General features: G+C 42.8%; 1 protein-coding gene and 1 long non-coding RNA gene across 11 annotated transcripts in view; one reads left to right on the plus strand and one right to left on the minus strand.

Annotated features, from left to right (window-relative positions):
* LOC125945505 (uncharacterized) overlaps window positions 1-11,779 on the minus strand; it is a 122,924-nt gene extending 111,145 nt beyond the window's left edge. Inside the window, exons 1-4 of one of the 7 annotated variants that reach the window (XR_007466944.1) lie at window positions 11,052-11,779; window positions 9,560-9,653; window positions 5,104-5,196; window positions 1,564-1,687 (exon numbers count right to left, since the gene is read on the minus strand). This is a non-coding gene — a long non-coding RNA (uncharacterized LOC125945505). Of the gene's footprint in view, window positions 1-1,563; window positions 1,688-3,174; window positions 3,510-5,007; window positions 5,197-9,559; window positions 9,654-11,051 lie in introns of those variants that run through there. The other 6 variants (XR_007466947.1, XR_007466959.1, XR_007466948.1 and 3 more) reach the window with 6 other exon arrangements.
* The window catches only part of LOC119461860 (uncharacterized), a 465,401-nt gene that overhangs the window by 112,683 nt on the left and 327,477 nt on the right, over window positions 1-25,241 (plus strand). For all 4 annotated transcript variants that reach the window (XM_049667309.1, XM_049667301.1, XM_049667307.1 and 1 more), the window contains one exon: window positions 9,828-9,905. In XM_049667309.1, the coding sequence (XP_049523266.1) occupies window positions 9,828-9,905 (78 nt within the window). The remainder of the gene's footprint in view (window positions 1-9,827; window positions 9,906-25,241) is intronic.

The following is a 25,241-nucleotide window of genomic DNA, read 5'->3' on the forward strand; positions in this document are numbered from 1 at the left end:
CACTGAACAAAGATCGTAAGTTACCTAACATGACCTCTATACCTGAAAAATGCACTGATAAAAATGCCATAACAGTTGTTGACTGTTCAGTTTATGGGGTTTTACGTGCCAAACCACCATCTGATTATGAGGCCCACCGTAGGGGGACTCGGGATTACTTTGGACCACCCTTGGGTTATTTAACGTGCACCTAATAAAGTGGCATGGGTGTTTTCTGCATTTCGCCTCCATCAAAATGTGGCCGCCATGGCTGCATTTCGATCCCGCGACCTTGTGCTCAGAAGCCAAACACCATAACCACTGAGCAACCACGGCGGGTAACAGTTGACTGTGATTACACTTGGCATGCTTCAGTACAACTGCTACTTGGTTTGTGGGCTTCTCAGCAAACTATTTCTGCATGTTTACAAGTGTCATGATGACTATGCAAACTGCTCTCGACGCAACATTAACAGGTAATGTCTTCCGTTCCAAACATACACCCAGGTTATTAGAGAAACGAAACGGAAGGTTTCTGGATCCATTTGGACATCGTGGGGTTTTTTTGTGTGTACCAGAACTAGTGCGAGTATGATGAATTACAGTAGGTGCCTTTTCATGCTGACAAAACAGGGAAGGTATTCTCGGACGATCTTCTTTCTCCTTTCTGGGGTTTTACATGCCAAAACCAGTTCTGATTATGAGGCACGCCGCAGTGGAGGGCTCCGGGTTAATTTTCACCAGCTGGGGTTCTTTAACGTGCACTACAACGCAAGCGCACGGGCGTTTTTGCATTTCACCTTCATCCAAATTCGGCCGGGATTCGATCCCGCATTTTCACTTTCAGAGATGCTTTCGCTTTCACAAGATTTCATGAGACCAGCACCTGACACATCGATATCTAAAGACGATGGCGTTCCTGGCCCACTATCTCAGTAAAGTTGGCACAGTGAAAAAACACTGTGGCCCGTAGATGCCGAACGTGTCTTGTGCTAGTCTCGTGAAATCTTGTGAGGTGAAAATATCCCTGAAAGTGATTGTCCAAGAATACCGCCGCAGATTTCTTACAAGAGGAATGCACTTTTGTGTTCTTTTTACAATGTGTTATAACTGAGCTTTGTATCTCTATACCCATAAATTAGTGACAAGACAATACTGAGCATGGGAATTCCTGCTTTTCAGTAGTGTGGCTCCAGCAATAGACATTGGTGCATTGCACCAGCTACCGGTACAAAGCTTTAAAAAACATGCCACAAAGGCAGAAAAACACTGCGACTATAGTAATTAGTGTAAGCCAGCCTCAGCAAATTCAGCTGTGATAATGCTCAGTGACTCTTGATACTCCATGAATTATGCACGTGAATGATAACTGCTTCTCATTATTTTTTCACAAAACTTTATTACTGCATTTTTTATACAAGGTGTGACCGCATATCAAAACTTTGTATAAGTTGCACCAAGAAAAGTTAATGTGGTACAGCATTTGCAAGTGAGCGCTGTTGATGTGCTGTGTTTATTTATAAAAGCTAATACACACTCAATTTCATGATCAGTAATAAAAATATTAAGGTGTGTACAAGATACCGTGTGGAAAAGGGCAAGGGCAGCGTTCCATGGAGCATAATGTCTTCAGCAGCTCCTTCCCTTGTGTATCAGCTTCATGTGCTCCAGACACAGGCAACCACATTTCTGCACATGACTTGACTGCCTGCAGCACAGCACTATTTGCTGTCGTACGTCTTAGAAGTTTGTGCACCAGAAAGTGATGTATATTACATCTAATATTAGGCCATACTGTTCATTGCAAAATGCAGGACTTAAAAATTAATTAAGATGGCTGTGACCCATGAAAAAAAAAGGAAAAGGTAACTTTAGTAGCCTATCAGCAAACATGTCATTTCAGTGGCACTGATACTTGAAGCACATGACTGCTTTGAATGGCGACAACCTAAGAATGCGGAGGTAAATGCACCACTGACCTACTCAGGAAGAATTTCTATAGGTGTACCAGCTGATTATTTTCTAGTTCCTAGTGCAGAAAATTCAGACAAGCGGACAGAAGTCGAGACACACACAAGTGCTAGTGTGTATCTCGAGTTCTATACATCTTGTATCAAATTCCATCTTTCAAGGGTTTTACATACCAAAACCAGTTCTGATTATGAGGCACGCCGTAGTGGAGGGCTCCAGATTAATTTTGACCACCTGGGGTTTTTTAACGTGCACTACAACGCAAGCACACGGACGTTTTTTGCATTTCGCCTTCCATTGGCCGGGATTCGATTTCGCGATCTCGTGCTCAGCAGCGCAACGCCTTAGCTGACTGAGCCACTGTGGCGGGTGTATCAAATTCCTGCTCTAAGAACTAGAAAATATGTTGTACTAGCAAGCCGTACTCAACCCTTCCCGTTGGTTTGCTCGCTTATTTCCATGATGTCAGGGCAAAGGTGAACGACTTTCAATATCAGTCTCTCTTAGACACTATTTTGGAGCGAGGCACAGAGGGCAGGTTTAGTGCAGTCCTGTGAGTAGAGTATGTGCTGAATATTTAGTTTGCCACTCAGTGTAGTGGCTTTGGTCATGAGCAGCGCCTACTGTCCTCGAAGTCTGCAGCATAAATGTTGCTGTGGGCCTCTGCAGCCAGATTGCACAGTAACAGTCCAGTTGACATTACAGGCTGCCACTGCACCAAATACTACTGCCAAGCCTGATCACTAGGCTTCAATGAAGAAGGAAAAGCCATGTGCTATCTGCACAGCTCCTTCTGAGCTCATATTTTTGTAGGTATTACGTACTCCCACAATTTTTAAATTAATCTAGATCCATCCACTATATTACTCTGGAGAAAATTAGTCAAGCAAACTGTTAACAAAGAAGATTAAAGCTAAGTCAAATAGTTTTTGAGCTATAACAACACAAAGTGTTAAACAGAATATAGGTATGTACAGGGTGCATAACTAAGGGGTGAGGGGCGATATCTTCCGGCTTCCGATTGTGGCTGAAACGTTAGCTATGTTCATGCAAAAAAAAATTATGAAAATGCGTGCTTATTACTGGGCTGATTAAATGTGGAAATTAATGTGTTCACCTACGACTTCACATGAAATACCTACTCCAGTAGAATATTCTAAAATAAATTTTTCATTGTACCTAGTTTTGCACTTGGTTTAAAAAAAATTTACCTCCAACCAACTTTTGCTTCCTTGCAGAACTTTGAAAGAGCGCTTACATCCCCAAAAACATTTTTTCCAAGAAAAAATACTTTCGCAAGACATCGTTCACACAATCGCCAACTAGCACAATTTTTTCCAAGAAAATCGGCTACAGTTGCTTTTAGGGTCTGGAATGTTTCGTGTGGAATGACCCAATAGGAAACTTGTGCTCATTGTTCGGCACTCTTAACTGCACCAATTCATGCGACTCTTCCATAATTTATTGTCTTTCATAGTCATCTGCAAATTCTACAGGAGTTGAGACCTGCCCTTTCGTGTGCGCCTTTGGTACGCTGTTTGGTCGGCTCAACGTAGAACCTGCGACATGGCAAGGGCACATAATATGTTACTTTGGGTCTTAAGGTGGGCAAATTGAAATGTCTTAAAGGGACACTAAAGGCAAATACTAAGTCAAGCTAAAGTGACGGATTAGGCCTTGAGTATCTCTAAGGCACCAATATTATCGCGAACAGAGCCTTAGTAATTGAGGACTTTAGGTATATGCAGGACACGATTAGAGACTCCCCCAAAACATTCAAGTACTTGACCGATGACGAAGGCACTCCTCATTTAAATTCTGTCACTAGTACTCAACCACTCATTATAAAACATCATTATATTGTATTATAAGATGAAAGAAAATGCTTCTCGACTATTTGAATTTTAGAAAAAAGAACTTATTGACATTACACCATTGACGACAACACAGGAGGTTCAACGTTTCACTTTCGCTCGACTCTGCGTCGCCCGCGCTTACGCGTTTCAGTAGTCCGTTATCGCGTAGTGCTGTGCTGGTTTTGCTGGCTCGCGAAACTCGCACAAACTGCAAGTAGCACAGAATTCCACTTCCATGTGATGTGGGATGCCCAAACGGTCCATACCACTTGACCAAAAGCAGCTGCAGCGGTGCATCATACCGCTGTCTGTCAGGCACCGTTTTTACTCACTGACGGCAGCAATGGGTGGTGATGGCATATGCAATGCCAGTACTCCCCGGTTGGCGTAGCGAGAGATTTGAATTGCCAGAAAGGTACTTGGACCCTTCAGGTGCAATTTTCTCTTAAACTAAGTCTTTTCTTTGCACGAAACAAGCATTGCAAGGTTTCTGGTATGGTAGTTAAACAGTCCATGTCGACTTAGTATTTGCCTTTAGTGTCCCTTTAAAGTATGTTGGCACTTGTAACACATTTTTAGCCCTGCTTGGCACTAAACACACAGCAGCCGCAAGGCAGTAAAGCAAGTAAGGGTGAGACATATGGTAGAGGTTCAAAATAGGGCAGTGGTATCCTCTTTCGTTAGTGAAGATATGAAATGAATTGGCAAAGCAGCTGCCAATGAGTGATCAGTTGCAACTCAAATGATGGGATGGAGCATTACTGCTGCTGCAGGGCATGTCATGAGACGAACACTCAGCTGTTTGGACTACCATATCCTTTGGAATGCATGCAGATGGTGAAAAATGAATTGCTTGTGTGCTATTGTATAAGCATATCATTGCACGAGACAGTCGCAATATATGTGTGCCCACAGTGCTGCTCAAGGGCCATGTCACTCGACATAAACTATGTGCTCAAGTACAAAGTGGACGTTTATGAAAGAAAACGAAATATCCGCGCTGTAAGCATCTGCGTAACTATCATGAGCAAAAGCTTTGGGCCCGCGGCAGCAGTTAGAAATTTAATGTTCTGGTGTGGCGATACAGCCTCAAATTGAGAAGTGTGCTGCATTGGTGAAAAGCACGTAAACATTGCACCACATTATTTCCGACTGCCTACCTAGGCCACGAAATAAGAAGGCATTTTCATGTTCATGACACTTGTGGTCTTCAGATTTTCGCTTGCTTTTGTACATCTCCTGTGTACAATATGTGCAAGCTATGAATTTACTGTGGGGATGTTCCAGCCAAACTCACTTTGAGCATGAAATGGATCCTTACAAAAATATGGCTCCTGCAACAACTTCTTCAATTGGATGTTCAGCATATGGCTGTGTCCAAGGGCAAAGGCTACACGAGAGAAAGAGAGATAGAGAATGCTTAAAGGTGCTGGGATATGGACAGGCCAGCAAATGTTGTATGCAATTACTGATTGATACTGTGTATTGAGCAAAAACCATACAGATGAGAAGCGCAGGTACAGACGACATGAACGCAACTGCAGTTTTGCAGTTCCTGCACAAAGCAAGCCTGTACGCATGCAATGTGCCACGCCTGTGTGCTATAAATAAAATAGCTGAGCTATAGCAGATTTTAAAGATTACAGACCTACCAGTCACATGGTGCTACTTGCTGTGTTATCTCCAACCAGTGTACATTCCATTTCAAATGGGTGGCTGTCAAGCAAGACTTCACTGCACTTAGCACAAGACTTTATCCTTAGTATATTTCAAACATGACAGTGTGCAAATGCTCTTTTTAGTAGTATTCTAACACACAGTTATGTGTCTGGGGGAAAAAAACACGCACAGGAAGACGAATACTTTAAAGTGATAAAGTTTCAGTTCGGAATAAGAACTTTTTGCGTCTGTGCAACTGCATGCATGGGTGAACATGCTCATGAGGAAAAGACAAGCTTTGAGGCAGCATGGAACAAGGGGACAGTGTTGAGAAGAAAAAAGAGGTCAAAGGCCAAAATTAATGTGGTGGCTGCCCACAGAGAATAGAGGCGAGTAAGCATTACTTTGTTGTTTGATCCTTTACAAACAGCAAAGTGCACCGCTAGCTTCCAGGAACGATGGGTGCATGTGTGGTCATTGCATGCATCTTCTTTAGCGTTCCCCTCAGTGACTCCACGTATGTCACTTCAATGCCACTCAAGACAGAGATTCACCGTAAGATGAAGGCGTGAAGTGCATGCATGAATGAATGTGCATCAACAGTGGACGAACAAGCTGTGTCACTGGAGCCAATGTTTTTATGAGGGGACTTGTCTTTGTCAGGGCAGCAACAGATTTCCGTGGCAGCATTTATACCGGGTGTTTCTACGAAGACATTTAGTAATATTTAAAAATAGCCATTTTGAAATAAAAGGACAATTTCTTCGAAGACATGCTGTGAGCGGTGGCAAACGTGGAGTTACGGATGATATGAAGTAATTCGTTGCTAATTAACAAGAATTCAATAATTAACTTTTAAACCTCTAATTTCAGTGGGTGCATTGTAACCGGCAAATTGAAGCGAGCTCTCTGCACAAGCCATATCAACATATAGATTTGAAGAAATGCGATTACTTGAGGAACAGTAGCACAATGAAATTCGTCTATCAGAGCGTGCGAAACTGAAATTGGGAGTGTGCGGCTGCGAGTGAGTTAGGAGTAAATATAGTGTAAACAGAAAATGAAAGCAATGAATATCGGTATACACCTTGTCGAAAGCTCAGAAAGAGAGAAAAGAGGTTGACCAAATATTAAATAAATGGAGAGAAGAAATTAAAATGAAGCTGTATGATAATTTAGTAAATAATGGCTCGAGAGAAAAAGAAGCAAATCTGTGCGAGGGGGATATGGTTAGCATTAATCTTAAGTTCACGGTGCTGCTTATATTTGTGCCATTAGTAGTACGAACATATTCGAGAGCTCCCTTTGGAATATTCGTGCCTGTTAATTGCAGTTAACATGTGGATGTCACTACTTTGTCCCTGGAAGAATGGAAGTGCAGCTGGACCTCTACCTGTTGAATAGCTATCAAAACTAAACCCTCTCCCCCCTCTAATTGTGCTTTTTTTTAACACCGTGAGTTCCCTCGCCCTACTCTAGCACCAGCTTATTTTCGTCCTCAGCCAATGAGGATGGGCGGAGAGTAACTACGAATAGTGTGAGCCTGTATTTTCACTCATCTTGATCTGTATGTATTCACCATCATGGCAAACTCCTCTTCAGTGGCCCTGCCGAATAAAGCGTGGAGGTAACAGCCATCTCATAAGTGGTGGAGGTTGCTTTCGATGGCTTGGTCCTCTATGACTTTGAGATTCCCTGGAGCTTCGGTTAGGTCGCCGCTTGGTTCGCCTTTCCGCCGCCGTACCCCAAGAGCAGGCAACGCATGCTGCCAAGGAAAGCAGTTGCTGCCCTGACAAAGTCAAGTCTCCTTGTCGAATTTCTGGCCCCAACGACATACCCTGTTTGACCACCACTGTTGATCGGTCTACCCCGCGCGTCACATTTTTGAGCAGATAAGTGTGAGGAGCCGACCTTAGTAAACTTGGTAGACACTCACACTCACAAACACGTCCTCTCTTTCTCCCGTGCATCTGCTTACTCTCGCTTCATTCACACACATTCATGCCTGCCCACAGTCGTTGATCATTACTCAAGTAGATTCCCATATTACCATCATCATCCTTTCCCAGTTGAAGACTATGGGTTTTGGCAGTTTGCCTTTTTGAGGAGAAATTAGGTTTAATATTTAACCCAATGCTTACATTACTGGCCTGGAGGGCAAAAATAGAGACATTTAGGTTTTACTTGAATACAAATGGTATTACAGGTGTATTTCAAACAATAAATAAAAGTGTGCACCTAACGCTGTGAAACTAGTGTGCTGATGCAGAAATTTCTGTGCTAGTGATACACATCGCCATGTCTGTGTAACAACAAATGGCACATACATGAGAGAAGTCTGACCCATGCTTATTGTTATTGCTGCAGAGGCCTCTACTATTACCACCACTTTGCTACTGGTGTTGCTCCTACAACTTAACTACTAGTATACTCATACCAACACCACAACAAAAAATGGAGAGAGAGAGAGAGAGAGAGAGAGAGAGAGAAAGCTTGACAATGTGTAGGCCAAAGGGGACTGAAGGAAAGCATTATGAAACTTAGTTCCTAGAGTCAAGCTTTCAAATATGCCTCAAGCGTTCCATAAAATTAATGATATCTGAAGCATGGTACCAACTGTTCAGTCAATTTACTATGTAGACAATTCAAATTATATGTAGTCACAGCAGGCTAATAACATTATGACACCGTAGTACTCATTTCAGAGCTGGGGTGGAGTGATTACCTCTCTAGTCCTTCCCCTTGCCTGTTACCCTCTCAAGACTAAGTTTGCTGGCATACTGAGGTCAAATGAAGTTTTAATGCCTTTTGTAACATAAGATCACTAAGTGTTCTGGAATTTGCACATTTTGCTTACATAACAGACTTCACAATGTTCGAGCAATAATGCCTGATACATCATAATGCCACATTTTTTCTAGTGGTACTAATATGAATGTGCATTTAAGTGCTAAACTGAGATAGTCTGAGCAGGAGCATATTCAAAGGCCTTCATTTGTGATGATGATGATGTGTGGTGTTTAATGGCACAAGGGCCATGACATATGGTGATGGGTTCTGAATGCATTATGGATGGAGTGGACAGTGGGTAGCAAATGGTAGATAAAAGGTGGCTGTAAAGAGGCCTAAAACAAGTCACTATAAATTGTGTAAAATATATGAGTATTAATTAAAATAATGACAAAGACTAATGATGTGAGCTATGAGCATAAAAGTTCCGTTACGAAGCAGTGACATAATAAAATATATGCAATAGCACTGTTGCCTCAAGAGGCCCTTCAAATCAAGGGCTGAGAGGCACGTGCTGTAAAATGATTTTGCACTGCAGCTGCAGCCTGCAAGTCGAGGCTGCACTACAGATACCCTGGCCAGATGATTTGTAATGTGTTTACGTCTGCTAAAAACTTTAAGACGGCATTAAAATCAAAAAGTGGCTCATGGCTAAGAAAGAATGCTGGGTGAAGAGGGATTTGCTCACGATACGCGGGATAAAAGTACTTTTTAGCTGAGTTTCTATTTCAGGGCACTGTATAAGAACATAGATAACTAAGTATGTCGCCACACCTATCACATGTCGGAGGATCACTTCCTGTAAGGAGGTACAAGTGTGTTCCATAGGTATTTCTTATCCTTAACCTGCAAAGATATTTCCCAATTTTTTGTTTGATTAGATGTAGCTCATTTGACACTTCATTATCCCACTGCCTTTGCGAAGATTTCTGTAATTCATGGCGCGAGGAAGGCTTTAGCTCAGTGGAAGGGATGGCTGTGTTTGTGTTTGTATGTTCAAAACCTACCCTTTGTTTGTGACAGCCAACTTTCACCAATGTGGCCGTGTACTTTTTTTAACTGGATCAATGTGGGATTGTACATTCTATGCTAGTTTTTTAAAAGCATGTATGTTGGTCAATTCTTCAAACTAGGAATGCCGAAAAATGTCTAAAGAATAGAGGAATTGAAAAGAATATGTTCTGGTAAATGCCAATTCTCTTACGAAAAAGATTTCAGCAAACATAAGCCAAATTTTGGAGAAAACAAAAAACGAAATACAAATGTAACAATGAATGTGGGAAAACTAAATCTGTAGATGTTACCTTCTACACGATGTGGTGAGCAGGAAACAAGACTTGGATTGCAGAAGCTTGCCCCTGTGATGGCAGCAGTGGACACAAATGTGTGTTGATGGGGCTGTGAAACAGAGAAGTTCAATTATTGAATGCCTGCAGCAACTAAATTATCAAACTGTAAACATGCACGTGTGAGCACACTAGCATTGCAGTAGGTATGCTTGCCATGTTCAACAAAAGGTATTGGTATTGTGCAACTAATGCACTTTCACCATTTGTCCTGTTCATATTTCAGCAACGACGACACTATGATGGACTCGTGCACTCCACTCTGGCAAGTTCCTTGGAGCTACAACACTCAAGGATCAGCAATGTAAGCGAGGCTATTTTATTAGCTCGTAGGTATGCAATGAGACATACATTTTTTGTATTTCTTACTTGGGAAGATATACAAGCCCCATTGGCAGTTTTGTTTAAGAGGTGAATAACGTACGTACTGGAAACAAGACATTTTCATATCCTTTGTTTTTGGCAGTTAACAGCTCAATAATGATGGTATATGTGTGTGATTTGAAGCAAATCAAATTGCAGGCAAACTTTGTGTACACTAAACATCAAGCCAGTTTGTTTACAAAGTAGAGTGCTGTTATTATGCACACATTCAAGTGCATAATTGAACAACTTTGATGAGTAACATCTTTTTATGAAATTAGAAATTGGGTGACGGTGGTACCGACGGTCACTTTTCCTCGGGGTGCTACACCATCTGTTGCTCATGCCAGAGCGTTTGGCGATCCTGATGCATACGGAAAACATGCGCGTTTCCTTCAAGACATGGTTCTCACACCTGAGTGACGCATCGCAGTTTTCTATAGGCCGAGCGGAATGAAGCGAAAAACCGTGCATCGAGTACATTTATGTAACGACCATGGTTCTCTAGGAGCTTCGGGACGCAAAGATGCTACGCGCAAAAACGACTGCATGATGGAATTGCTTCCGAGTGATAGCACGGAAAGACGTCGTTACGGCGATTAGACTGGCAGGGCACAACGGCGCCTTTCCACCGCAACTTCTGTGCCTGGTTTATGCGGTTTACAATTGCCCCGGCCCGAGTACGCCTGTAACACAAAAGTCCCTAGACAACCAATGCATCCAGGGACTTCGGGTAGCATTGCTCTCTTCGATCCCTGTTCAAAGGACTCTGGCATTGAAATATCTGCAAGCGGCTGCGCCGCGAGGTCTTTCAGCCTCCTGCGCAGAACTCGGCACGAGCGAACTTTAACTTCTACGCTTCGCCAAGCGACGCACTTATAATGGTGAACCGTTAAGTTATAGTCACCAGACGCACTTTCTGCTCGTCGCCTAGCAAAGTTGATTTCGTCGCTAATACAACGGCATTTCGCCATGGGTGTTCCGACCGCGTTTACGTAGAACAAATGCGCTGTGGAGCCGCCGATGCACTCAAGCCCGAAAATTACGCAAATGACGTGTGGACTAGATAGAAAAGTTGTACCCTCACCTTTCGTTCGTCGTTGTAGTTAGCGTTGACACTAGATTTGTAGTACACGAGCACTAGTCGTCCCTACAGTGTTTTTACAGTTCGTAAAAGTCCCTAGTCCCCACTTGGAACTTGTGCTGAGCAACGTTCAACGGAAGGCGTGTTCCGTTACCTCCTAAGTCTGCATGCACTTTATCCACCAACAGCGCGTAATTAAGCCAGATCCTGGAAAACATGACAGCGAACTTTTTGCTGTCACATGCAAGGCCACACGAGTCTTTTTCACCTCCGTCAAGCGTCAAATTCTACTCCATGATCTCGGCTGGCAAGCGGGATGACGTAACTAGAACGTTGCTTCGTATGATACCTCTGGTTTTTGATTCACGCGTGCTTAAGTTAAAATTTTCGCAGAACATTTCGCTCAGATTTGTTGAATTACGTTTTATTAAGTATATACGTTATACGCAAATGCAAGTATTAGCTGCAAAGATTTTGTAATGGTGTGTTTTTGCAACAGGCAGCTGGCCACAATGAAAGATAAATTTGGCGCCTATGCTAACGACAGGTGGTATTTCACTGTCATACAAAAAAAAAAAAAATTCACACGCAAATACAGTGTTAATTGTGGCACACTTTCGTGTTTATCTGGATATGAAAGTCTGGCCAAATGAATACACGAAAGTCTGGCCACTTCCTCAAACCGGTCAAATCGTGATTTTTCCGTGGGGGAATGGCAGAATTTCACAAAGCACCTCCTGCGATGCATGCTTTCTCTTGTACGTGAAGGAACAGTCTGCGCGGTAATGATTGCAGTGTTCACGTTATAACAAACCACTGGTTGAGAACCAAGACGAAGCCGGATGCGAATTACTGCCTTTCTGAATATCGATTCTGTTTCGTCGAACGTGGAAACGTCTCGTAAGCGCCAGTGTCCGATTGCAGTTCAGTGGAGGGCTGCTTTTATTATAATGACATCCTGTTCCAAGCAGCGGTGCCGCTGATAGTAAACAGCAAAGCAGACGCCTGCACGACACGGCGTACGGTCACGTGACACAACGCCACGATTTCATTGGTCGTCTCGCACGTTGGTAAACAAATGCACGTGTGCCGAGACGCCGAGAAATAAAAAGGCTGATGTTTCGAGCCCGATCGACTGTGGTTTCGAGATTTATTCCTTTATACCATTACTAGCTACAATCTATCTCTTGATTCTCGTCTGCCTATTGACAAAATTTATTTACATTCTTTTACACTGCGTTGGTCCTCGTCAGATGGTCCGCATCTCTTAACAATGGTTCTTTGGGCATCTCTTCGCACAGCCGTTTACGGACGCACGATGCGTTAAATATCGTTACAAATAAAAACGGTAGTAGCCGTACGCACTTATAATCAGCGATTGTCGATTAGTGAAACGAATGAGGAGACATTCAGTATGATGCTACGCCAGGTTAGAATTGTGCCTGTGGCTAATCTGAGCATTCACAATGTCTCTTCCTAGCTGTTTGTGTCGTGAAGTTTGTATTGTGCTGAATGCCTTAGTAGCGGCCATAAATAGCCCATGCACCAAGGTATGGGTGCAAGTAAACCGCGTGTTCGTACGTCGTCTGCTTCCGCTCTTGGGGCGCGTCGCTCCTTCCCCGGCGGTTTTCGACAGCTGCTACAGCGCGCGCCGCATTGCGACAAAGATTACATTAATTACATGAGTGTGCAGCAATTTTCGTGCTGTTAGTGTCCTGGCATTGAACTACAATACCAGGCAAAATCTCGCGAAAAGTAAACTAGAAAAAAAAAAAAAAAAAGACTCCAAGCGACGGAAGCTGTTCATCTTCGGCCGAATTTCTACTTTCTGGGTAGAAATTTTCAAATTCGAAAACGGTGTGGAATATTACAACACATTCGTTGACAGTGCATCCGTGCATGGGGCCGAAGGTGATGTGTTCGCTTCGATCGAGTACCGTGGTGCGCACCATTTATATTGGAGGCCGTATACCTAATTAACGTTGGAAAGACGCGCTAAAGCTGTTCTCTCTCTCTTTTTCCAGTGAGTTGTTTTTACTTGAAATCAAATACATGCATTGAGATACATGTTCAGAAGGAAGTCTCATAGCACATGGCTGAAAGGAGACCCCTGTAAGTCTTTAGCAGACGGCACGTACGCTGTACCAGCAGTATTCATGCATAAATTTCGATTGACACGCGAGCACTGGTTGGGCGGCCAAAATAATGTGAATTTTAACTCGCTTCGAAATTCGACTCTAACCTCGCGTACTTTCCGGTATGGGTACGTAGGGTTTCCGGCCGATTAGTGCCGCATGAGATAATAAGAACGCGTGCTGCCGCTGCAGCGATATATGTACCTGATTTTCCCCGACCCTTCAGAAAGCGCTCACACTAATTGCAGGGCATATATATTACGTAACATTTTTAATGGACGCGCGGGCACGAAGCGATTGCGAGCGTACGCGAAAATCCGCCACATTGTACATATCGCAAGCAATTTGTCGACGTGAAGAGCATATGGGCCCGTATTTACTATTTCTGTCAAAAACACTAAGGTGAAGTGACAATGTTTATAGAGTGTCTTGCGGTCTACTAGTCGACGGCGGAAATCTGGCATCCGCAAATCAGTCTGCACACACTGCACATATGGTGGAAGCATATGATGATCGCTTCCACCATGCGGTGATCTCTCCTGTTGTAGTTACCGAAGTTGACGCTTGTGTAGCAGCGGACAGCAATCCCAGGCCCGATTTCGGTCATTTCAGCCCTTATGTAATACAGCAGTAGAGTGACCTAAAATATTCTCGGTCACTCTAGCAGCAGGCCCTCGTCAGGCTCTCGGTGCAATGCAGAGGTAGCTGCCGGCTGCACACGCTGGGCTTTGTTCCGAAGGCCACGAGTTCTCTGGCGAGTACAGATACATCCCCTGATGCAGATACAGCTCGAGCCATGCCAAATCGTAGCGCTATTGAAGATTAAACTAAATCTTCTAGCCACTGTACACCAGCAGCTAGCTGTAAAGTGTACTAGAATGGGGGAGTGGGTCCAGCGGACGCCGTGGTAAAGTGTACTAGTACGCTGTAGCCTTGGCAAGCGCCGAGAGTGAAGTAAAAAACGTTGAAATTGTGGCGGCGCTGCCGTCGCCTTATTCTGAATCTCCGGCCAATAAACGTTGGCTCCGGCTGTTTCGGCAGCGCTCATTGGCTGAGGCGAGCTCACGGGCTGAGAAGCTGTCGTCTGCTCGACGCACCGACGTTGGTGCGTCGTTTGTATTCTTTCCGCCGCTCTTTTAAATGCGAAGCATTTCTTGGCGAACATTTCCCACTTTGACAGTATCTATCTATCTATCTATCTATCTATCTATCTATCTATCTATCTATCTATCTATCTATCTATCTATCTATCTATCTATCTATCTATCTATCTATCTATCTATCTATCTATCTATCTATCTATCTATCTATCTATCTATCTATCTATCTATCCGCCTACATCTTGGTGCTCTCATGGTCGTATCGTTAACTTGGTATTTACAAAAATTGGCATAGCAAGACAAGAGTATGACGAACATAAATGGTAGGTCATGACATGAATTTCATGACATGCGTGTCATGTAGGTCATGAAACAGCCGCCTAAAATGACAGTCACCCAGCGAAAAAAATATTAACACTCAAAAACCACTGAAATGGGCTTGGACGTGGGTACTAAGGGAAGGAAACTCTAAATGATGATGGTAGAAGTCATAGTCATGAGCATGACTCCGCAAAAATGACAATAACTCAGCAAAAAAGATTAACACTCAAAAACCCCCGAAATGAGTTCTGACCTGCTTACTAAGGGAAGGAAACACTAAAGGATCATGGCAGAAGTAATAGTCGTGAGCATGACTGAGCAAAAATGACAATGACTCAGCAAAAAAAGATTAACGCTGAAAAACCACTAAAACGAGTTCTGACGTGGGTACTAAGAGAAGGAAACACTAAAGAATGATGGTAGAAGTCAAAATCATGAGTGTGACTAAGCAAAAATGACAATGAATCAGCAAAAAAATATTAACACTAAAAAACCATTGGAATGGGTTCGGTCGTGGGTACTAAGTGAAGGAAACACTAAAGGATGATGGTAGAAGTCATAGTCATGAGCATGACTCAGCAAAAATGACAATGACTCAGCAAAAAAATTTAAACTAGAGAACCACTGAAATGGGTTCGGACGTGGGAACTAAGTGAATGAAACACTAAAGGATGGTGGTAGAAGTCATGACCATGACTCAGCAAAAATGACAAAAACTCAGGAAAAAAAGATTAACACTCAAAAACCAATGTAATGGGCTCGGATGTGATACTAATTGAAGGGAAAAGGCTAAAGATTGATGGTAGAAGTCATAGTCACGAGCATGACTTAACTTTTGCCTCAATGTCTCTTAGGCCTAGCTAAAAGGACTCCTTAGGGCTCATGACATGAATGTCATGACATGCATGTCATGTAGGTAATGAAACAGCCGTTTAAGTCTTGGTGCTCTCATGATTGTTTCGTTAACTTGTTATCTCGCACACTGCTTCGCATAACATCGACTCCCACAGGGCGTGGGATCTGCCGGCTTTTTTTCGATTTTATTTACAATAGATCGATGGGGATTAATATCAGTGTTGCCGCCACCGAGTATCCGCCTGTCAAAGCTCCATGCAGCTGCGGTAGGGTCTCCGACGGGACAATTGTCCGGCTGGGGCGCGGGGCTGCTTATTTGGGAGAAAGCGACAGTGGCGCCGTGGCTCCACCAACTTTTTAATAAGAAAAGCCTCAGCGGGGAGCCTGCGTTGGACCCACACCCCTATCTAGTACACTTTACTAGCAGTCATGCTGTCACACGCTGATCATACTTGGCGAAACAGATCATTCAGCTAGAATAAAGTACCAACAGTTAGTTTACCGCATAATACCTATAATTTATGCAGTGAAACACGTGAAAAACTTGATTTAAATTTATTCAAAAATTGAGCGACACTGAAAATGTGAGCAGTCCAAATGCAAAAGTCAGGTAACCTTGTTCCTGTTTGAACATTTTACATTTAACGGGTTGATGGACATTTATAAATGCTTCATTTATATATTTGTTTACTATTAGGATGGTAAATGCTTTACAATATAACACACAAAGTTTCAGGTTGATTGTTACGGTACGTGGTGCGCTGTCTTGGAAGAAATCTACAGTTCTAATAAATATGTTTGTTTTTCGGAGTGATTTTTTTAATTAGCATATAAATATGATAAATGAATTTCAGCAGGCTTGCTTAAAATATTGTGGTTTGCAGCTGACGGCAGCATGTCACGTTGAACGGGGAAGCTTGTCGTCTGTAATAAAGTATGTTCTCATGAACGTCCGTACGGTTGTAATAATTAAACGACTGTCGCCGGTGTCTCTGAATTTTCATGTCTAGAGGAATATACAACGTAATGCAATCGATGGCTGTGTGATTTTACACATGGGTACGCAGCGAAATATGAAAGTATGAAGTACAGAGTCCTGCATATTTCGCTTAACGTGTTCGAAAAAAACGATTTTGTGCTTACCGCTGCACTGCTCTCGCTGAAGTTTTTGAGAAGGATCACATTTTGGAGTCTACGTCGTTCAGTATAATACATTCCACAGTTAACTGCTTCATTTTAAAGATAAAAGCGCAAATTTGACTTCACTTTACTGATGCTAGCTGCTGCAGCGACGGCGCAAGCATAAACTTGTGTCGCGCTCTGCCGGCAGCTGCATAAAGCAGCGTTTCAGGTAGGGTTGCCGCATGGGCTTGCCGAATGTTCCAGGAGCGGGCAACATGCGGGGACGCTTGCTCACTGGCTGCTTTCTGCAGCAGCCGCCAGGGAGGCTGCGAGTGGCACCACAAGTTTATCGGCACATTTTTTGCAAGCTAAAAGCTTTAAAAAGACCTATGGCATAATTACTTAAGTAGCCTCTAATGTATAGTGCATAATCCAGGGGCCGTGCTATAATCTGTTTTTTTCTGATATATGGCATAGCCTTGGTCCAAAATTTGCTGGCATTCCACTTTGTTTTCAACACAGCCTGTCAAGTTTCCTTTTTTTAAGTTTCAGGTTTTACTCTCTTGGCTCATGGACACAAAAGCTGAGGTCAGATCAGAAAGCGCCATTAACAGATGTTTGCAAGCAGCGGCAGCAATGCAGTTGTCGAATTTTGGTGGCTTCACCAGACTATAAATGGAGAGCATGTTGCAGAGCTGCATAAAAGTGGCCATGGAGGGTGCTTGTGCTGATCTCTACTTCGGCGAATTGTTCTAGAGCTGTCTTAAGAGGGGATGCGGGACTAAAATCATCATTTTCGCCATAAATAATCTTTTTTAAAATTTTGACTGTTTTGGATATTTAAGCATTAAGATAATTTTCACGCCAAGTTTGGTTATTATCTCCGCAACCGAATTGAAAATAAGCTTTCCTTTTTTTTTTTTAACCTGCAGCTGCATGTGTTTTGGCATGTTGTAAGATTTTTTAATAGATTTTTCTCACTTTGCACTTCTTACCAATTCGGACTTTTAGGAAAACCATCGTTTCGAAACTGCAAGGGCAAAAGCTGTTTGTATGATTGTTTTGATTTAGGTATGTGAAGAACATGACTATATGGACATCTTTAATTTCTAAGTTGCTTCTATTGGGGAAAAAGTATAGATTACTGGATCATAGCAAAAAACTTAGCTTTTAAGAGATGCAGTTTCTGCTGAAGAAGGTATAAAATTGCAAACAGCTGCCCCGATCCTGTAATATAGGGTGTCCAGAAGATATTTATTCAGAAAAATTTAATCTATCTTTACAATCTTTCAAATGATAGTTTTCCTAATGTGGCACATTCATTTTGCTCAATGCTACATGCATAACTTTTTCCCTATTTGTGTTACGGTGGTAATGTTTTCTACATGTTGAACGACAAGAAGACAAAACCTCCTGTCGAATTTCCTTGAAATTGATGTCGGTCCAAAAGTTGACCTTTCCGCACCGCATCCCCTCCTACTACTTAACTCCCTCCACATTCACTGGTTGGAGGCTGCAACATCACAACCTGAAGCGTCGACAAATTAATGCACCTGCCTCCAGAAGTGGGTTGATTAAACTCCCCAAATACTGATTTATTTTAGCGTTAAAAATTATAAGTAACCTCGGGATAGGGGCAGTGCAATGATAAGCATTGTCGACCACCTCAAGCCATTTAAAAACGGTGCCAAATCTGCGTACCCTGGTATTTAAACAGACACTGTCTGTGTTTGCATGTCGTCCTAGCTGTTTTAGTCAATGTATTTGGAAGTTTTTATTGAATAATGCAATTTCTTAATGCAAATTACATTCTGTTTATGATGTGTTTGTTAGTTGTCACGGCAAATTATGGCAGTGAGTGGGCCGCTGTAGTGTATTGCATTCCAGTCACTTATATTAACACATGCCCAATATTTTACCCATATGTGCTATGTTGTGCCCCAAAATGCTAACAGCACATGTGAAGTGGTCAGTTACCAAATTGCAGTGTTTAAGTGCGAAATTTAAGTACACTTGGCTTCAAACCACATGTATTGTGTGAGATCTCTCTCACCTGCCGTGATAAGCAGAAGGTTCACAGAGCTGAGTTCTGCAGCTCCTCAGGGAGTCGTGCATGATGAAAGCAAGAATAAAAAAAAAAAATCTTAAAGGTTTTGGGGATGATGGAAAGAATGAAAGGATTGTGTGCATTCTGCTGGAGCGTTTAACACTTTTGGTTAACGTGGAAACATAGAAGTGTGCTTTTCTCAGAATGCCATTTTTCCATTTTTTAAATCTTTGATGTACATTTTCTAGAAAGTAGTTGCCAGGTTATAATGAAACTATTGCAGCTCATAGTGCATTATACTCTGAACAGTGTGAACCTAAAGTAATAAAACATTGTTTATCTTATATTCATCGAAAAAAAAAAAAAGAAAATTCTAAAGTTTGCGTCTGCAAGTAATGGCAGATAATTAAGGGCCAATGCTTTTTTTTTTTCCTTGGCTGATGCCTGTACAAACAAAATTGGTTAGGTTGTGTTTGAAGTCAGTAGTACGTGGAATATAACAGCCAAGTGAAGTGGTCATCCTGTCAATAGTTTCTCAGAAAAGGTACATTGAAAACTTAAACTCTACCTAAAAATTGAAAAATAAATTTGATGTTGTGCTGCATAAAAATGCTTAATGTTAAGCTAGAACAGACTATCACCGAATCACCGCTAATAAGTTTGAAATTAGCATGTCCAGTGTTTGCTATAGAACACTAAAACTAAATTGATCCACATACATTTGAACTTGCAGACTTCCAGTAGATAAATGGTGAGCTACAGTGTTGATCTGACTTTGACACAGAGGCCTTCAGCAGTGGACTTAGTAAAAACATATTCTGCGGAAACTTTGCCTGCTTGTACTTCTGCTTTCCATGAGTCCAGCCATCGTATGAAAGGTGACAGCAAGCATCCATTACTACTTGTGTCCACATTTTGATGTGGGTGAAGTGCAAAAACACTCGTTTATTTAGATTTAGGTGCACGTTAAGAACACCAGGTGGCCAAATTTAATCCGGAGTCCCCCACTGAACTGAAGAGAAGGTTGTCATGCACCAAACTGTAGCATGACGCTAGTACACTGTGCTTCCTGATGAGTAGCGTACCAGAATACTGTTGCCGACCGAGTGAGCCGAAGCGAGTACCAATGTAGCCAATGTCGCAATGTCCTGTTGCCATGTGAGCATCCTCTGTGTTACAAAGTGAGGACACAGTCACCTTCTAGGAAACAAAACCGAAACGTTCTGTAGAAAAGCTAATATATTAAATTATTTAGGCCGCTCTGAGGCATGCCAGTATATTATAGGTTTAGAGGTACCCAACCTTCATTTACTGCATGAAATGAGGAGAAAAATAACAGCTATATTAGTAAATTGCACTTCCACAGTACAAAAAAGGCTGCTCTTACTGTGAAAAGGCACAGGAGACAAAGCTGGGTGGTGAGGACAAATTGAAGTTCTAGCATCAGCTATCAATGACGTCATGGATTTTGACGGCGCATGCTCAGGCCCTATTAATGTTTTATTGTTCAAAATAGACTACATTGTATTCACTTCAGCCAAAGAGAACTTCGCAAGTTTTGATAATTTATATTGTGTGACAGTGGCCCAAATAGGAAAAAATACATTGACAGCTATGGTGTACCAGCGCTGGGGTTTTGGCCCGAAATTGAAAAGAAAAATTGAATTTGGCAATTTGTCATAACCTGATGTCATGCAGACATATTGTTTTGGAACTTATTTATTGCATGACAGAATAAACACAGTTGTTAATCATTGCTCATGTGGTGCCTTGTCTCTAGCTGTCATTGTTTTTTGCACTGTTCCCAAGCTTTCCAAGTTAGTCAGCCATGCGACAAAAAAAATAGGGGGGGGGGGGGGGGGGGAATGGAGGGTGAGCAAAGGAGGAGTGTGGTAAAGGGTATATCACAGATTTCAAACTCGGTATTTTCACATTGAATTTTATAAAGACTACAGATATGGTAGAGAACATTTAAAAACATTAAGGCAATCTTCTTGTTTCGCAAAGGTAGTTATAGATGGCATATAGCAAATGTTCCTAGGCAGTATAGACTTAAGTGAGAGTATAACAGTGCCGCATAAACTGAACCCAAGATTATAAAGTGGAATCTTCAATAGTCGCTTTGGTTGTGTTGAAAATCGCTGGTAAGATGGAAAAATGTGATCGATTGATTACGTTTCATTTACAGGTATCGCCCAAACAGTGTAGACCAGGGGCGGTATTCTGTAAGAGTCTACTTAGTGGACTGACCATTTCGGCTGTCGCTGATTGGCTGCTGCTTCACGTGCAGAAAGCAGACTGGCTGGCACCTTCCTGCACGTGAAGCAGCAGCCAATCAGCGACAGCCGAAATGGACAGTCCACTAAGTAGACTCTTAGAGAATACCGCCCCTGATCTGTCTAAGTAAAAATGATAAGACGAGATTTAACAGTACAACTTTGTTGCTAACTTCGCCGTACCGCCTGGCAAGACACCACTGTTGGTCCTAAGAATAATGGAGGTGTGGAAATTTTGTGGATTTTGCTAGGCTTTTTCTGTCCTCAAAGAAAACTGTATATCTAGCCACAGTGATATGAGTAGCAGTAGTAGTCAGAAGCACTGGGACCAAAAGACCATTCAAAGGAGCTTGTAAATGTGAATCGCCCATTTTGCTATGATTAAACCATATGTACTCGTTTAAGATCTGCACTTTTCTTCTGCAATCTTGACATGGTGTGGCCCTTACATAGAGGTGGGCCATTGCAGTCTAATATTTCTGGCCATATGTAGTACCCTTGATTTCTTTGTGCCAAAAGAGTGAACATTGTTGTTTTCATAATGCATATATTTGTTCACGCAATCACACAACGCAGCTGATGCCCTTGAACATGTGCGCTGGATCTGCAGCAACAGAAGTGCGGCCCTTAGCCGAGCTTATACGGCAATTGCTCAGCGGCCTGATTTCCATAGTAAATTACCTAAGCGTTAATGAGGCAGAGCTAAAGAATCCAATTTTCAAAGGGTCTGAATTTGTGGACTTTGTGCTGTGGAGGGCAGAGGTTCTGGCTGAGTGGCAAGGTGCTTCAGTGGAATAACGTTGCGTCGTTGCCCACTGTTACATTGCTATATAAGCGCATTTTACATCTGAAAGCGAAAACAAAAACATGGCCACAAATTGAACCAGAAAAAATATACAGGTAGCATTGACAAGCCGCAACTAGCTTTTTCTTGATTTGGTTTTCTATGAAAATGTTGCAAATCAGTTCTGCGGAATTGCGCAAGCTGGAGGAAGGCGCATGAACAGAAAAATTGACATCCACCCGCATGTACACGAAGTTACAAAAGAAACAAACACGCGTTTCTCAGAAACAGAGCTTCGTAGTTGAAGGAAAAATTCGTTCTGGTTCAACCACAGAACACCCATACAAACTTGTTCAACAACGAAGCTTTGTTTATCAGAGACCCGCGTGGGTTTCTTTTGTAGCTCACTTCCTTTTTTTTTTTTTTTTTTTTTCTCGAGCTAGTTTCGCTTTATAAGACCAGAGAACTGCATTATTTCACATTGTTTTTACGTGAGCTTCAAGCATACGGTTACCTATGTTCCGATCCGGTCTATTCCGTGCCATAACTCAGCTGTCCCGCATAAAACTGCCTCACATTGTTGTGCGACAGCTCTGGCAGAATTCACATTTACACATATGACAGGGCGCGCTGTAGTTCCATTATGGACGGACGCGTCCATAATGTCAGCCGAAAGGCATGACATACCACAACTTTACCGCCATTTTTGTTAATTAGTAAGGCTTGTTTACTAGACAACGCGTGTATTTGTTGTTCCGGCCGCATCGAAGGGAGTACTGCGCGGAAGAAGCGAGTTTTCCCTCTTGTGCGCATTGCCTTCTTTCAAAACACCCGCGTTTACGTCACGTCACATGACTTTGTTGCCGTTTGCCTTGCGCAACGTCTGTTTGAATTCCATTTGAGTGCTTACACAAATAATATTGGTGCAAAAAGTTATGCAACAAGTATACCAGCAGAGCTAGTCCAATATTTAATTAAAATAACTATTAAATACGGACACTATTACATAAAACTTTGGCCACCCTGTACATCAAAGTGCGTCAAAACACTGGAAACATTGTGCGTGCTGCGGTTGTAACAATATACAGAGTTCTGCTTATTACAGTCAAATTGATAAATGTATTTTAGTATTATTGGTGAGGTTAATATACTAAAGTAATGAGTAAAGAAAACCAAATAGCAGCTGCAAAAATCTGGCCACCTACAAAACTGCAAAATCATGGCAACTATGGCATGTTACTGTATTTTTGGCGTGTGTTTTACAAGTTGCTTCAACAGTTACATTTTCTTGCAACTTTATTTCAAGTGTAAGTAACTTTATTGGCAATAACGGATAAGGTGGAGACAGGAAAATGTCGGTTGGTTATCGCCGCCAGGCGTGCGTTGTTTGTCTCGGAGGCCGTGCATCAGCGCGGTTAGTTTGGAAGACGGTTTCGCTTTGCAGCTAGGCAGTATTTTTTTTTCATGCAGGCACGCTTTTCTGTTGTTTGGTGTCCATTTAGAAATAGAGAGCGGAGTGAAGATAACATTTATGAGTTGATGAACGTTTGTGCACACATTTCAGAAGCTCTGAAGCCGCAGAAACATTTTGCGTCTGAATGTGGGCGTCTGCTGTTCTCCATGTGCAGAGTGTCTGTGTGGTGCATCATTTTAGGTCCTGACGACCGTTTTCAGAATATTTTAAAGCACTTGCAAACGATCGCGTGGCTCCACGTTCGGCGATCGACGTTGCTTCTTGAATGCAGTGAGTGCTGCTCGAATGAGTTCGTGAATTTGCCGAGTGATTCGAAATTAAACGACAGGTAAACTGGTCTCGTGAGTTTTTTTATGCAAAATGCTCCTGTCAGCTGGGCTGAAAATATCTTATTTGGTATGTAAGGACTGCTTTCTGGTGTGTTGTGACGGTTCATCGTGCACAAATTTATTTATGTGCCAAGTAGTCCTCGAGAAAACTGATTGTCGTGGGCTGCGTATATATAGGGGTTCATCAATGTCGACATTATTTTTAGAAAATCATTCCTACATACACTCACCAACAGCGTTAGCTTCGCCGATGTGGCAGCGCAGTGTTTTCGGTAGTTGGAGACAGATAAATCGTTGAGCATGTTTCAACTATTGATATGCAGTTTTTGGCATGGCAACTTTGCATTAATTACGAGAGCGTGCCTATTGTGATCGCAAATCAAGTTGACCTAATTGTCCCCGGCATGATGCGAAGGCATATATGTGTATGCGTCTTCTGTGTTCTTCCGAGGATATGATGTGCGCGGCGTTTGTTTGACATGCGAAATCGCTGAATTTGATCTTGTCAACTAAATTTGTTAGACGTGTACAGTATCGCGCGCGAGGTTTCGATTGTTAATTACATGTCATGCAGTCAGTGTCTGTCAGTGGCGCACCGACGGGGGGGGGGGGGGGGTTCGGGGGTTGTAACCCCCCCCCCCCCCTGAGGCCGACTTACCCCCCCCCCCCCCTATTGTTTAACCCCTTTTCTTTCCTTACGCATTTGAGTACTGCAACTAAGATGTAAGACGCGCAATCGTCTGCACACTCGCAAAAAGCGAATTTTTTTTTTACAATTCCCCGTTAAGAAATCGAAATTAGTCATGTTTAGATGGTATCGGCAAACTGTCAACCCCCCCCCCCCCCCCCCCCCCCCCCCTGGCAGAGATCCTGGGTGCGCTACTGGTGTCTGTTATGTTACGTGTTTTTTCAACTGTTGCAACGTTTTTAGATGCGTTGTTCTTACGGCACCACCGACACCAAGTCGAGGAAGTCGTATTCTTTACAGTGTGCGCGATGGTGGCACCATATCTGGTGCACTTGCGAGAAGTCACCACGGGCATCCGAGTGAACTATGCTCGAGCGCCCTAGCCCGAGCCGAGTCTTCGTGCACATCTAGTTGACATGAAGTCCCCCCTCCGGTTTTGACATAGCGCCTTCAGCGCAGACGGAGTTTAAATGTTGTACCAGCTGCGACCAGAAATTGTGCTTCGGATGCGCGGTTATCGATTAACAAATTATGTGATGGTATATTGTCTCTGGAGTGGGACAGACGCAGCAGTCAGGGTTTCGTTCTCGTCCGATCGTGTGCATGTATCGGCGAGTGTGTGCAACACCGAGCCGTAATCGATGGAGTAGTTTTTCTTGGCCTCTCCACCTCCGAAGTGAAAGCCGGACATGCAATCGAGCGTCAAGTCTGTGGAGGTGCTCTTGCCGATGGTCGGGGTCATCCCATTGTCGTGTCATAGAGGTCTTGGTGAGGTTGGAAAGCATGGAATTGATGTCATACTGGGAAGAGTTAATTATTATAACCTTTTTGTCAGCGTGTGCCAGTAAGCTGAGTCATGATGTCATAAATAAACCAAAGAACTGTAAGCTGTTCCTTTCTTCGTATAATTGCTTATCAGTTGCAATTCGTGTGCGTAGTCATAAAATATTGCCTATTAATTGCGCGAGGCTGTGTTGTACGCAGTGGACTGCGTCTCGTACACGTGGTCGTCCCAGCTGCATTAGACGCTGCCCCTCGCGTGATGCCTATTCCAGGTGAAAG

This window comes from Dermacentor silvarum, chromosome 1 (assembly GCF_013339745.2).
Source record: "Dermacentor silvarum isolate Dsil-2018 chromosome 1, BIME_Dsil_1.4, whole genome shotgun sequence".
In the NCBI taxonomy this organism is placed as follows: Eukaryota; Metazoa; Arthropoda; class Arachnida; order Ixodida; family Ixodidae; genus Dermacentor; species Dermacentor silvarum.